Below are 16,221 nucleotides of genomic sequence, written 5' to 3' on the forward strand. Positions count from 1 at the left end.
TACAAGGTAAATTTAATGTTTAAGAGATGTCAAAATAATTATTACAACACAAAATGATATATTAGGTATCATATAATTGTTACTTGGGATATCACAATATATGCAACTTTAGAAATCTAATAATTGATAATTTTACAGTTGTCCAAAGATGGTGACATGATGATGACTATTTGTAGACCATTTCACTGAAGGGTCCACCTTCCCGCATTTGACGATTTGGGAATCATGAAAAAGTCAATTATTACAAATGTATTTTAAGATCACATATTAGGGATAAAATAATAATTATTCTTATGTATTTACAATATAGTATATTACGGATGAGTATTACAATGTTCATAACAGTATAATATATTAGGAATGATATAAAAATTATTACAATATTTATAACAATATGATGTATTAGGGAGTATTACAACATATATCACAATATGATAAACAAGAAATGATATAAAAATTATTACAATGATGTAATAGGGAGTATTACAACGTTTATCACAATATGATATACAAGGAATGATATAAAAATTATTATATGATGTTATGGGGAGTATTACAATGTTTATCACAATAAGATCATAATAGGAATGATTTAAAAATTATTACATTTTCTCAAGATGATTTAGGGATGTTTTAATAATTAATAACCTTTTTTATAAGATGATATTATACAGATAATACAGTAGTTATTATAATATTTATCATAAAGTGATATATCAGGTATGATATAATAGTTATTAATCTTTTTTACAAGATGATATATTAAATATAGTATAAGAATTATTATAATGTTTATCACAAAATGATATGTAAGGGATGATATAAAAATTATTATAAATATCCTTATCAAAAGGAGGCACTGATATGTCAAGGATAATTATTACACCATTTATTATAATAGGATATATTGGGGATAACATACAAAGTTTATCACATGGTGATATATAAGAATATAAGGTTTATCATACAATGATATATTTGAGATAATTTAATAATTTTTACATGCATTTATCACAGGGTAATATATCAGGAATGGTATAATAATTATTTATCACAGAAGGTATAGAATACGATACTGATCACAAATCTTCTGGTAAATTTTAGTCACATTTATTAGCACTTATCTATGGAGGGGTAATGTAAAGGAAATGCATCATAATAATGTATTTAAATAACTTTTTGGGAAGTAATCCCACATCCAAAATTACACAATATCATTGTTTTTGGTAATCTCAATTCAAAAATAATTTGGAATAATAATCCTGTTGGGCTATATTTAGATTATCCTCTATAAAGAGTATACATGTAGTAACTACAGGGTATATTCGTTTTATCCTGTCCGTAAATTGACAGTAAATCACACCATAGACCCTAAGCCTTAAGCCACATCTTTGTTGATTAGCTATTCCATCCAATCCAAACATGACAAATTATCAGATAAACGTGAGAAATAGCTGTTGTTAATAGCATCATTGGGAAACCAACCCTAAAATATAATAGAAACCCAGATTAAACATTCCAGTGATGGATCTGAGAGGTTCTGTAAACCGTTGATATACGCCTAATAACATTATCAACCAAAATAAACCTCAGAACTACACATCATAAAGGTTAGAATAGTCTGTACTTCGAAAATAAAACCGATAGTTATTCACTCTCAGAAATGACTAAATGTAAATTGTTGTTTTGTGCAGAAAAGTAGGATGTTATACCCTGTTTCATTTCATTTCATTTATATCTTGTTGGGAATTTACACAAAATTTACACCAAACAGTTGTAAAACAAAAATGCATATAATCAGAGTAGCATATACTTCCATGTCTAATACCATACTGCGGATAAATCAATTCCTTCTGTTTAGCCGGGAGCCACGGTGGCTCGAAGAGTAAAGTTCGCTAACCAGGGGGTCTCATTTCATTTCTTTTTAGACGATAAAAATATTGTTACATGCATCAACTTCTTCTGCACAGTCATAGAATAATGGTAAAATAAAACAAATGGTTGTGATATACTAACTTGAAAAATTCACAAAAATTTATGCCATAACCATGTTGTTCAGCTATACCAGCACATACCACATTAGCCGATGCACCAATTAAAGTTCCGTTACCTTATATACAATAAGAAAAGTCAAATAGAAGAGAGACAGAGATGGCACCATGCAACTCCAACTGGGCCATTTCAGTACGCAGGTTTGTTTTAGTGATTTGATGAAACACAAAAGGACAGGCATTCGATCCTTCTCCTTGTCTTGTACTGGCACTGGACATTTGCATCAATGACATCATCCTCCCAAATAATAATTAAATCCATGCATCATGTATGTCTAAAGAGTTCATACCATGGGAATGATCCATTTGATGTGACTTTCAAGTATCGTGGTAAAGTTTATGGTGAAGTGGTGTCGCCAGGAATTTGTTAAAGTTACAATTTCATATTTTTAAGTTATATTTTTAAAATGTATTAAAATAAAGCCCTAAAATAGATGGTATCTATAAACAGTCCTACCTTGTTAAAGAATAATTCTATTAATCCTATAATTCACTATTGCCAGTTGAGAAATTGGCAAAAATATCATTTTCAACTTTAAATTCAAACGTTTGAAGATAGCTATTCCATGGTGGGGGAATAGGAAAACAAGGGAGGTAATTGTGTTATTATTTCCGGTGTGAAGATTTTTAAGTGTGAGAAAGATAACCTATGATCGTATAATAGTGAGTTGACAACCTATTGAGCAAAAGACATAGAAATAATTATTTTTTGACTTTCTTAGAAAATATGAAATTGTAACTTAAAGGATGTGCTTTGGTTTGAAGACCTAAAAGTGTCATAAGCAAGAACCGGCAGTGAGCCTTTAACTTTATTTGATACCAAATTTTTGTTGGACGAGTTTAAACAAATTCCAGGTAAAAATAATTGAAGGGATAGTTCCGGTGATGCTATGGTAATATTGGTCAACCTTGTTTTGTGTGAACCATGTTTTTTTAATTCATCTTCCATCAATTGTGTGCATGTTGGTGAAACAGGAAGAGAATATGATGAAGTGTTAGTCCCCACAGAAAACAACGATAAGTGTCTGGCTCTTTCTATTAGTTTACCACTCTAAAAATAGCCATAAAAGTCAGACATTCAGACTTCTAAGCAACACCTGGACAGTGGACACAAACAAAATATTAAAATAAAATCCCCATATAAAACTGTATATATATATTGGACAGGATCCAAAGAGACTTACCACCCAAGCAAGCACCAAATGCTAGAGCAATGATAAGAGGAAGTAGTGGTAGATCCAATTCCGTATCCTGACTGATGTTAATTAGAACTGGTACCTATAAAATTAATGACATCTATATTATTGATTTATCCAAATAAACTACCAATTGCCTATAATGTATTTAAACATCACCAGATACCATGGAGTTAACACGTCTGTTAAATGGCCACTGTATGGTATTTAACCACAAGAGCTGTTGTGATTCTAAATGGCCACTGTATGGTATTTAACCACAAGAGCTGTTGTGATTCTAAATTGACCCTGTTGTTGACCCTGTTATTATTTTTGCTTTTATTATGAAGGGGGGGGGGGGCTACAATTGTCTTTATATTTCATACCATCGTATTTGATAAGAATATTTGTTGCCGTTAGGAGTTACGGTGTCTTAGTAAGATGGGTCGTTGTCTGGAGGTCCCGTGTTCGATTCCAGTGTTGGCCGAGAAGGTTCACTCGGATTTCCCGGCATGTTTCCTCCTTGTCAGTGCCATGGTACCGGATAGAGGGACTGGCAAGGTACAATGTATAGTCCTTCGGATGGGACCAAAGATAACGACGTCCTGCGTACACATTGCATGTACGTAACAGAACCCTTGACAGTTGGAATTATAAATACGGGTATGCTGTAGTTCCGCTGTCCAGGCAAAAATTCTCTTACAACACTATATAGCGTATGCCCCCTCCATTAACCAAGTCTGAGTAGTAGGACGTGAAACCTCATTATGCTGCCCATAACGATGATATCCGTTATGGTATAAAGAGTTCTGAATTCAGGTAAAGAAGCCGCGGTCAATGGTCTGAACAACAGGACTAAATTAATTAAAATACCCAAGACTTACCAAGGCTGTGGTGTAAGGTATATTATCGATGAAACTGGAAGCTAATGCAGATATCCACAATACTATAGATATTGATGCTATCATCCTAGATTCTGGTTCAACACTTTTAATAATATCACTTATCATTGTTCCTATAACATCAATTAGACCTAACTCGGTCAATGCCTATATTAAAATAAAATCATGAATAAACTCATTTATAAATGTTGTTCTCCATCGGCAAAACACAGACTATGATAGACGTAGACGGTGTGTAATGTCTATATTATTACAAACTGGGCTATATCGGTTTAAAAAAAATTACTGTATATCACTGTCTGAATAGATATCTTGCTCGCAAGACCTTTAACGGTGGAAGGGGGGAGGGGCAGGATAAAACCCACTTAGACGGCGACCACCAATCACATTGTCGAACAAACCTAGGATCAAGACCACGCCACTAGACTCAATGACGGACCATTTAATCTGAAGCACAGCATTTTATTCAAAACAACAATTGATTTCATATATGAATTTAATATATCGAAACACTCGAAAAAAATCAACTGCCCATGTTGGGCCCATTGTGATTATTTTGAATATATAGATACAAAACGAATCTCATAATTTTCGGTTCCCGTAATCTAACTAGGGGCTAGTATACAGGGTCTGATGAACTACTGATATATATCAGACAAAACAAACTTATAACAATATTCATTACATCAAAACAAGATTTGTATAACCAATGGTACTCTGGAACATTGTAGATCTCCATATACCAAAATAAATGAAATTGTATGGCATACTTGTTTTCTCCCGTCTTCATTAGTCTAGCTGCCGGTGCATAAAAATAGGACGTTAAACCATTCATGTATTTCTTTTTAAAAAAGGTAAGAACTTACTTCCATTAAGATAAATAGAGCAGCAAAGAAAAGCAGGGTAGACCACTCTATCTTATGTAGAATACTTTCTATATCTGATACATTAGCTAGCACCAATAACCAAACAGCCCCAGTTACAGCAACCCAGCCTAAATAATAATAATTAATTCAACAGAACAATGTTTCTGAAGACAGCGGGGGTTGTGATGAAAACGAAGATAACAATATTAAAACAGACAGAAAGAAAGACAATATTACATCTAAACTTAAAGGCTTACATCGTCGTCAAAAGAAATGAAATAAAATGAAATTTGGTTTAACGTCCTACTGTTCTGCTCTGAACTGGGCTAATGAAGGCGGGTATACGCTATACAGTGTGCTATGAGGGAAATTTTGCCCGGGCAGCAGCACTACGGCCTACTCTTATATCGAATTCCAACTGTCAAGGGATCTTTAACGTCCCTCATCACTGACAAAGGGGAACCACGCCGGAAAATCTAGATGAACATTTTCGGCCAATGCATCGTCGAACAACCGACCTCCGGGCTAGCGAGCCAGCGTCTTACCCACTTAGCCACCGTCGTCAAAAGATTATTTAGCCCAAATGGCTGTTGTCAATTTAGTAAAATAAACATTTCAAAATTTATCAACTGACCAATGACGACGTATAGTGATGGTACAAACGAATGTAGAAATAAAACTAGTATTACGACCAACAGAACAAAACCACTTTCTACTAGTAATACTGGATCTGTTATATAATACTGAAATAATCAAAACACACTTAAAAATTACACTTAAATGACTAAAATTATTTGAAAGGAACTTGGGAATGTGTCTTAAATTTCTTTTTGCACAGACACGTTGGTCGCTTAAAATACCCAGTGGCGAAGATATCTCTCTTTGTAAAATGAAAGAAAAATGACTTTTGTTTCAATATTTCATACAAAATTAACCAGACACAACAGACAATTCTGTACTTCCACCACTTCTTTGCAGATTTAAAATATAAATACAAAACTACACCTGGTATAATAGAATATTATAAACTTACTCTTTTCTTCAACTCTTGTAAAGTATCTTTAAAATCTTTTATTTTGTCTTTACTGAAATGTAAATAACTAATGGCTTAAACTGAATGTATTTTGTTGATATAAACAATGATATTCAGTAACACGTTGATAAGCAAGAATTTGCCAGTTAATTTCATAATGCAATCGTCAATGAAGAATACCAATATACGATTTTAACAATTATTACAAAGACTATGTTCACAACAGCACTTCTATGGAAGTCAAGTACTGAAGTTCATCCAGCTGGGTTCCACTCTTGTTATTATGAACCAATGTGTGTTCAATGCACATGTATTTCCCAATTGTTTTGACATTGGTAAAACTCTTTACCTTTGTTTGTGTAGTTTCCTGCTCAAGATATTTTCTAATTCTACCGATTTCTGTAGAAATAAAACCTTCATTACACTTTCTTCTCGGGTTGCCACAGAAATTCTTGCTGCTGCCCTTTTCCATAGACCAATTTCATGTTTTAATTCTGAAATTAAAGTGTCGGAAGGTTATAACTTAATTTACAATTTCAATACAATTCAGCAAGACCAGACAAAGGGAAGCCATCCGATTATTTATTTTGAATAAAAGAAATATTGTCAGATACTGTTGCTGGGTATATTCCAGTTATTTGTATGGGCGGATCCAGAGACCATGAATAGGGTGAGGGGGGGCGAGTAGGCCTACTGAAGGCGCGAAGTGAACGACGGGAGGTCCAGGTGCCGTCCCCTGGAAAATTTCGAAACCTAGAAGCACAAGAATCCAGTTCTAAAATGATGAATTATAATGGGACTTTTTCAGTCAGAAATCCAGATGGGGGGGGGGCGTGCGCCCGCCACGAGATCCGCCCTTGGTTTGCCAGTTATGCTGAAAGCTTTCGAAATACTGCATTTGGATGTTTTGCATTTTCATTATTCTGACCAAAATGTATTTGAGTGTAAGCCTATACCAAGCCCAAGGACAATCTGGGTAAATTTAGTAACTATGTTGCATTTTACAAAGAAGGAAACAAGTGCCCTCAAGTGGTAATATTTTTAAAATCAAATTTACAGGGTGATGAGATTTACTTAGTAGATTATCTTAGTACTGTAAATAATGAAATCAGTAGTGAAATATCCCAGTCAATAAATTCTGCATTATTGCATTTCTAATGATTTTAAATTTATCCTGATATTACATGTATATATGTCTTTGTAGCTTAGGAGGGACCTATGGAAGATTAGTTTTTTTGTTTTTTTGCAAACTAAATACGTTGCCTCATTAAATAAAGTTTTTATCATTATTGTCCATTTAAAATGTGTAAAAGCAAAGATAGGTACCTATGACTTCCGGCGAATCCTTATTCTTTAAGGTTTCAGTTTTTCTATAATAGAATCTCAGTAATCCATAAGATCCAAGGATAGCAGGTATTATTCCAATAAGCATGTGTATAGTGAATATTGTAAATGATATTCCCTGTAACAACAAATAATATAAAGAATCAACAGAAAGTTCCATTTGACTACAATTCTATGTAATGGGCCAATCTACCCTTCAAATCTGAAATTATGAAACTCTGAGCTGTTAATATATATTAGAAGAATAGATAATGACAATAAGCCTATATACATGTATATCGTTTCACCAGCAAAGTATATATAGTATATACACTCACCAGCATCTTTTTTCAGGGGGAACTTTCAGCTTTTAAGTCCAATACCTAATAGGCATAAAATTGAAAGGAGTACTCACAAAAGACTCCCATAAAAATATGAGTCTATAAAATAAATTATGCTTTGACGAATGTTCAAATATTCAAATGCTCACAAGTAACATGAAAGGACATCTGTATATTAAATGTGTTGTATAATGATAATGGTAGCATTGACGAAAGTAAATAAATATAAGTAGGCTGAGACTTACCATTTTCGAAGTAGCCCCAACTATGATTACGTTTGGGGGGTCACCAATAGCAGTTGCTGTGCCTCCAATATTAGAAAATACTACTTCTGCCATTAGAATCTGTTTAGGGTCCAAATTTAACACCTGGCATAACCTTCAAAACGAAAATAGGCGAAATGATATTATTAAGATAACCAGAAACTGATAATCAAAGAAAACTAAAATTTTACTGTTGATTCTAAATAACACAGATACATTCCCATGAACTACAAAAATAAAACTTTTGAAAGAGGTACCATTATTCTTCTGTATAACTAATAAAAATATACAAGGATTATCAAATTATTACCTAATTCATTGATTAAGTCGCCACTCACGCTGTAGCCCGTTAAAATTGCTTATTGATAAAATTTAGTTGTTTAAATGCAAATAAATCAATATTATTTTATTATCTTACCTTATTGTAACTGGTGTTAAAAGTAAAATTGTCGTAACATTATCCAGAAAAGCTGATACAACAGCACTAAATAGACATAACAGTGTGACAAGGGGCCATACTTCACCCTTAGCTATTTGATACACCTGTAAATAAACATTCAAACTATTCAAATCAAATTGCTGATATATCAGTAATATGGAAAGATATATTGTCCTTATGAAACAATAAAACTGTATGGATAAATTCTTATTGGACTGTAGTGATACTGAACCTGTTTTTCAACTGGAAGATTATAGTTTCTAACTATAAATGACTATATTTTGATTACCTTCACAGCAGAATAATCAAAGAATCCAGTTTCTGCAAATATTGAAACCAACATCATCATTCCAAATAACAACATGATCGTCTCCATATCTATCCATCCTATTATGGTATCTAGTGTTGGTCTCTGAAAAATTCACATATTTCATTTTGGCTCAGGCTTTAGAATTAATTAAAGAAAATGTATATATGGCTACACTGGTTTTTTATTTAAAGAACAGAAGAGCAAAATGAAACACAAGATTTAAATGTGATAGAAGTTCATATTAATATGTTTAACTGAATATCAACAAAAATGCTCAGATTTCAATTACTTCTGTTGATTGTGTTCCGAATCCGGGACTTATTCCTAATCGCGTGCTTTGCTTGGAAATCCTGGTGCCGCTAAGAAGGCACTTACTTCATGAATGGCTGATAAAACTGCTATTGCTGCATATGATCCTAATATAGCTGCTACTGTACGGTGGACCAGCTGAAAAAAAATGGAGTAATATAATACACAAGGTCTCCATGATTAGAGCACTCCACTCCCCCCACATCCACAACCCTGAATTTCCAAAGAGTTGCTTCTTTGAGTGGACATCTCAAAAATATGTTTACCCGTAGTCCTCTTAAACTTGTCAGTGTTCGGAAGAGTGCTAGAAATGCTCAAAGTTGACTTTAGTTACCACTATGAGGTTTGAAAGAATAACAAGATGATATTCTCGCAATACCTATTTAAAAATATCTGATACAGAACACGCTGCTGTACAAACTCCGCACCAACCAACGTGATAAAAAGGGCACAACAGGTGGGGAGAAGGGCCGCTTGCCATCGGCTTTTCTCACCCATGTATGCTAAAAAAAGATAAAAAATAAATTACCTCAAATATTATTAAAATATACACCAATATCAAGATGACTGTGGCATAATAAACTCCATAATTAGCTTGAGCTGTTATTAACAGATATGAATACTCGAGAGGAACAGGTCGTTCATTATCAGTTGTTATTGATAAACTACAGTTTTTACTACAACAGAACAAAACATGTATTTGAAAACTATTTGGCTTATTATAGGAATGGGTTATACATTATTAATTGAAGAACAATAAAATGAAAAAGCAAATCGAATTCCAAAATCATTCTTTGTCACTGAATTCCAAAATGGTATTCTTGTCATTGATCTTCATCGTTCTTAATTTACTGTCAAATAAAATCTTCCACAATATGTTCTATATTAGCTATTTAAACTTATACGCTCCTTGACATATGATAAATTATGGTTTGATTTACGTCACACTAAGATTTTCACAAAGCATGTTATATAAAAAGTTTTACTTACATCTTACACTCTAACTGTTTTTCTTTTTGAATGATACGTCCTTCCCTCAAATTTTGAATATTCACATTTAGTTTCCACTGAAAACAACAAGAACCAAATTAAATCTTAATGAACCATAATGCACATCCAAGAGTTTGTAACTAATAAAACAATCAATTAAGGGGAAGGCCATCCTCTTAGTCTTATATATGAAGGCTTTTATTACAAGAAGTTAAATTAATTATGGTGACATTTAAACATACATTATGCAAGAGCTAATTCTGCCTATGTCAGGTCTTTCTGTGGGCCTGAAATGTTATCTAAATTATTAATTAGGAATTAATTAACTTATCCAGACCATAATCAACTCTCGATGTCATCGCTAGCCTGCGATATTTACTGGATTAGGGTGCGATTTGCTGCTCATCTTTCATTCATGATTTAATCATGAAATGGATACTCGAGACTATGTTTTTTTTATCATACCGACTTTAGTAATGATGATCGAGGCTAAGCCGAAAATTCAATAGCTAAGTTCTCGGTTCAGAGTGGATCAATTTGACTGTAATTTTTAGCAAATTCCCTTTATATTATCTAGTTTTTAACTATTATAGTGAGAACTGCCAGCTCTTTACTGATCTCCCATAATGTATCTTTAAATACATAATGTTTGTCAAACATTAGAAGAGTTATTTCTGGAACTTTATCAGTTTTGTTAACATGATAAGTGTGAACTGTTCAGAATATTTTTGAAAAAATAATTCCTTTTTTTTTTTTGCATTTTTGTTCTATTACTTCAGATTAAGTTGTTATAAAAGAATAAAACAGCTGTATTAGCGCATAAATTTCTTAAAAGATAATAATGAATGACAAAATAATAACAAATGACAAAATGGATGGAAGCAATAAAACAAAAAATAAAATAATCAATTGAATTTGATATTTAAAAGAAAATAATTCCGGTTGCGTGTCCAGGAATTCCAGCAGTAGGGGTTCCAAGGTGGAGACAGCGTCAAGCTTGGCGTTAGGTCGGGGGCACTATCCGCGAATTTGATCAGATCAGAGGCTTTGAGACAATAGTTCTGCTTATTTAGGCGCGGCGGCAATACTGCGCACGATAGTTTCTTTCTACGTTGTTTCTATAAATGCAGGAGAGAAATAATATGCTCTGTGACAGTAGGGGAGTGGACACCTCCCCTCCCTCCTCCCCCTCTGGACAGGAACAAATTAAATGGTAAAACATTAATATATCATACCGGGGTGGTACGGGTTTCATTTCCTCCGATGGTTACGTATATCATTGACGAATTGCCGAAAGTATGGTTTACAGCCTCTTCATCAAAAGGGCCATCAATTTTTAATTTGATCAATGGATAACTATTAGAGTTCATTGTCTCCAGACCAGAATCTGAAAAAAAAGAGAGGTTACAATGCCTTGGCATTCACACACTATCTAATATAGACATTTTTAGTCTTGGTCATCACATAGCTTCATACATATCACGATAAATTTAAAAACATTTCAATGTAAACGATTATGGCGATTTCTTTTTTCCTCCATCACCAAACAATTACGGAAAAGGGCCATTTTATCTTTGAAAAATATTTTTAAACGTAGATATATCAAAAACACCCAACTCTTGTATATTGATCGTAAAATACAAATTTATAACTTATAACTATTATCGTCGTGTTTTGCACAGTTTGCCGTGTCTTTGTTTTATTGAAAAGTGTTCCTGCGCTGTCCACCAGTACCTCCTACTATAACCAGCGACAAGGACTGACAGGGGTGGGTTTATTTGCCAATATTCGCCCAATGTATTGAAAAAAATGACCGACAAGGAAAATGTGTTATAGATACATATTCTACGGATCATATCCAAAATTTAAATATGTTTTATAAAATGTGGACAAAATTATGGATAAGTGAAGCTGACAAAAAAAAGTCCTTGTTGGTTCTTGTCGGTGATCAACAAGTCTTTTTGTCAAAATTTCAATCATCCACAATTTTGTCAATTGTCTATGAAATTATTTACACCTTCGGTATAAGTTTTGCAATACTTTGAAAAATGCCCTTGTCGGTCATTGTTGTTGATTGGATGGACTGCAGCACGTATAAAAGAAAATGTAAACTAAAGAGGTTATTTACCGTAAGGTCTGTTTTTAGCAACAGTGACGTGTGTTCTTTCTTCTGTAGCTTCTGGATTTGATGCAATAAATCCCTGTATACAATTGAGATTTTAATCAACATTGGTCTTTAAAGAGACATTAGCGCTCATCAGAGGTCAAAATAAAGGTAGGCATTATAAGCGCCATTGTCCAAGCAAAATTTATTTCAAAGATTTTGAACATAATTTATGTTCGTTAAAACTATTCCATTATAAAGGGCATCTGTGCATGTTATGGAGGTTTTAGTCAGATCTACATTAAATATCTCTGAAATAAACATTAACATTGAATCGACTACAGTTACGGAAGTACTCGTTGCGATATCCAAATTAATGAAAAGTGGTACATTACCAAAAGCACAATTATAAACCATACTTCATGTAGTCCACAGACTAAATTATGATAACTTTATTATCTTTAAAGAAAAGGTTTTGTTTTTAATAGGGATTAATAGACTTAAAACTCAGTATTATAATTCATATGATACAAATCCCAAACTTACAGTACATATAATAAGGAAAATAAAAAGTATTCCAGTTTTAACGTGCACGAGGATTTGCTTCATGTCCCATTTGTTGACATCTCTAAAATTTGCCCAATTTCTGAGATGTTTATCAATAGATGTTATGCTGAATGTTGTTTCAGTCCTGAAATTGAAAGACTTTATAATAACTATTTTATAATTGGATAACTTTTGTCATACGGGGATTGTTATAGGTATTAAGAGATACACTGTACATGTAATTCCACAAGGGTCGATATTAGGACCTCTGCTGCTTACAATAGTAAGCAAATGCATATGATTTTTAAACTTAATTATATTTTAACTAAATAACGTAACAATTCTTCTAAAATGTGTGCAAACGTAACGTGGAACATTGGATCAATACTGGATCATATAATATATATATATATATATATATATATATATATATATATATATATATATATATATACAATTACACATGTATATTATTATAACTGTAAATAAGAGTGAAGAGATGAAGTTAGTAATATGGGGGAGCAGTGAAGCTATTAGATGCTGAATGCTGATGGTGGTGTCTGTGATTGTGATAGTATAAACGCACGCACTTGAAAATCCTGAGAATAAACATTATAACATGGCATCTCGCTACATCTATAAAATCATCACACTATCATTGAGGCTAGTGTCCCCAGTATCAGAGCCAAAATAAATAGACGACATTCATTAATTATCTACGCATTTATCTTTATAATATACAACATTGGGAAGTCAAATCACGTATCACTCGAGCAGAGATGCTCATTATCGCTGCATGGAAACTCTACGCCAAGTTTCATCACTCTCACTCAGAATAAGAGTTATCGTATTTTAGGGCATGGGCAAATCAAATTGCTTATCTCTGCTTAGCTTCTGTTGAGCACATAATTAGCCCAGTCACGACATTCGCCTAATAAACATCGACACCAAATTTGACAATCCACCTCAATAGAAGTTAATTTAATAAAAGACAGACAGTTGGACGGACGAACCCATTTTAACAGCTCCTGCTTTCTCAGAAAGGCGGGGGGGGGGGGGGCAATCAAATATAGCCCTAACCTGGGCTAATGAAGACGGGCATACGCCATACAGTGTGCTATGAGGGAAATTTTGCCCGGACAGCGGCACTACGGCCTACTCTTATATCGAATTCCAACTGCCAAGGGATCTTTTACGTGCACGCCAATGTGTACACGGGACCTCGGTTTTTCGTCCCATCCGAACGACTAGACAGCTTTCCTTGTCAGCCCCTTACTAGAGTTTTAGTATCCGGTGCCTGTGTTATAGTGTTATTTGATAAAGTACCGCCTACCTGTACTTCACGTTGCTTCTACAAAAATGTAAAATAACAAAATATTTATTTATAATGTTATATAAATATGTTGTTACATAAATCAACAGTTCTATTTATAAAGCGTATACATAAATGTGTCAAAAACCAATAGTTCTATTTATAATGCTACATAAATGTTTCAAAAACTAACAGCTCTATTTATAATGCTATATTAATGTGTCAAAAACTAACAGTTCTATTTATAATGCTACATAAATATTTGAATAACCAACTGCTCTATTTATAATTTTTATACATAACTATGGTCGAAACCCAACAGCGCTATCTATAATGCTACATCAATATATGCAATATCAACAGCTCTATGTAAAATGCTTATATCTACATACGTCAATAACCAAAAGCTCTATATTTACAATGCTACATAAATATCTCAAAAATCAATAGTTCTTTAATACAATTTTGGTTTCATACGATTTCAGACATCCATTCCTTTAGTTACGTGCTCAACGTTAAAAGTGTATTATTATACTATAAATATATTTTAAGTATATAAAAACAATATAAAAAAAACCCCAATATTTTAGGATAACCGGTTTTCAGGTCATAAAAAAAGGAGTATACAGGTCCAAAAATGAGTAAAATCCTCCAAACACCCCAAACTTTTATTTCTTTACCAACTCATTTTTACCACAAAAACTTGAAGTGCTAAATCAGCTTAATACATTCTTTTATGCAAGTTTAGCTATTATTTCAATTTTTTGTTTATTTAAATCTTTTGTTTTATTATACCACGTTTTACTTATCACAAGTTGTACTATTATTTCAATCTTTTATTTTATTATACCACGTTTTACCTATACAAGTTATGCTATTAGCTCAATCTTTTATTTTATTATACACGTTTATCTATACAAGACCAATCTTTTATTTTATTATAACCACGTTTTACATATGAAAGTTCAACCTTTTATCACATTTACCTAGTATACTATTATTTCAATCTTTCATTTTATGCAGGGGAGGGCGGAAGTGTCCCGGTTATCTCCTAAGTTTTATCAGCGAAGAAAATTGACGACCTCTAAATATATACCAGAATGGTATTTAAAAACGTTCAATGTATACTCTTCAAAAAAAGTAGGGGATATTGAAATGCAAATACCTATGCAGGTTGTGATATGATAAATAGTCATGGACACTTGACATGCTTTGAGAGTATGTTCACAGATGAAGAACTTATCGCCTCAACAGAACCACTGAGCTGCACATGCGACACGCAATAGCGCCATACACGTGGGAGGGGTTCATTGTCAAATTTGACACTTAAAGGAAGGGTTGATGAAAACTGCCGCTTGCTGGTTTATCCTATCCATGTTTGCTTTCTTATCGGTTCTTGCATAAGATTTACTGTTTAGCTTATCTTTGCTTTAGTGTTTTACGTTTAATTTGATCGGGAGACGTGTTCGTTGACGTCAACGTCAACCGACAACACTGCAAGAATTGGCCGTGGCACTGCAAGAGGAGTGGGTCAGATTGCCCCAAATCGAGATTGGACGTTGATTAGGAGCATGCCACGACGAACTGCTGAATGTCTCAGGATTGGTGGAGCAATTATTTATTATTAAGACAAAAATCAAAAACTCCATTTTCACTATTGACAGTATTTCTCTTTGCGAGTGAAATGGGGCCATCAGATAAGTCGCCCATATCAACTGTTTATGTTCATGTGTAGGCAATTGGCCTGTTATTAAAATACACTGGTTACCTCTAATAAAAACAGCAGTGCATTTCCGCAGTTTTATATTGTTTCTGAATATTCCCTACTTTTTTTAAGAGTATGTATAACCGTATTGTATACATTTAACTGATGTAAAACATGTAATTGCACTGTTAAAGTTTGTAACTGTATTGTAAATGCATGTAACTGCAAAGTAAATAATAATTTACTTGAAAGCCTTTTTATTTTTTGAAAGAAAAAAAAAACAACTAATACAAACACACACCGAAAAAACAAATAATGAAGGCAGAGAGGTAATAAATGGATATATTCAAGGATTATATGAAACAAGTTGAACTCACGATTGTTCGGCGCTGTTTTCAAGTAACTGTTTCTCGGGATCTACTGGGAGAAACACATCATCTAACGGAGTGGAAGGGCTAGGGGTTGGGGGATCAACATCCGAGTTTCTAAGAATAATGTTTTTCTTCGTTTCTGGACAATAGGAATAACTTCTTCCAACAGATAGCCCATCTC

At 33.3% G+C, this 16,221-nt stretch overlaps 1 protein-coding gene and 1 long non-coding RNA gene across 2 annotated transcripts; both read right to left on the reverse strand.

Annotated features, from left to right (window-relative positions):
* Positions 1 to 1,028: 1,028 nt before the first annotated feature.
* On the reverse strand, positions 1,029 to 10,662 carry LOC126830795 (P protein). The gene is made up of 16 exons (XM_050561203.2): positions 10,645 to 10,662; positions 10,003 to 10,079; positions 9,542 to 9,689; positions 9,079 to 9,150; positions 8,683 to 8,805; positions 8,373 to 8,497; positions 7,937 to 8,069; positions 7,354 to 7,489; positions 6,377 to 6,521; positions 6,028 to 6,079; positions 5,629 to 5,737; positions 4,995 to 5,122; positions 4,111 to 4,275; positions 3,236 to 3,329; positions 2,017 to 2,110; positions 1,029 to 1,486 (listed from the first exon to the last, which is right to left on the reverse strand). Exons 1-16 carry the CDS (start codon positions 10,660 to 10,662, stop codon positions 1,399 to 1,401), a joined length of 1,707 nt encoding a protein of 568 aa, XP_050417160.2. The 3' UTR covers positions 1,029 to 1,398.
* Positions 10,663 to 11,251: 589 nt separating this feature from the next.
* On the reverse strand, positions 11,252 to 16,221 carry LOC126830801 (uncharacterized). The gene is made up of 5 exons (XR_007683984.2): positions 16,047 to 16,221; positions 13,986 to 14,003; positions 12,653 to 12,797; positions 12,131 to 12,203; positions 11,252 to 11,389 (listed from the first exon to the last, which is right to left on the reverse strand). It is a non-coding gene; the product is annotated as an uncharacterized LOC126830801 (long non-coding RNA).

The sequence above is a fragment of the Patella vulgata genome, chromosome 8 (genome assembly GCF_932274485.2).
Source record: "Patella vulgata chromosome 8, xgPatVulg1.2, whole genome shotgun sequence".
In the NCBI taxonomy this organism is placed as follows: Eukaryota; Metazoa; Mollusca; class Gastropoda; family Patellidae; genus Patella; species Patella vulgata.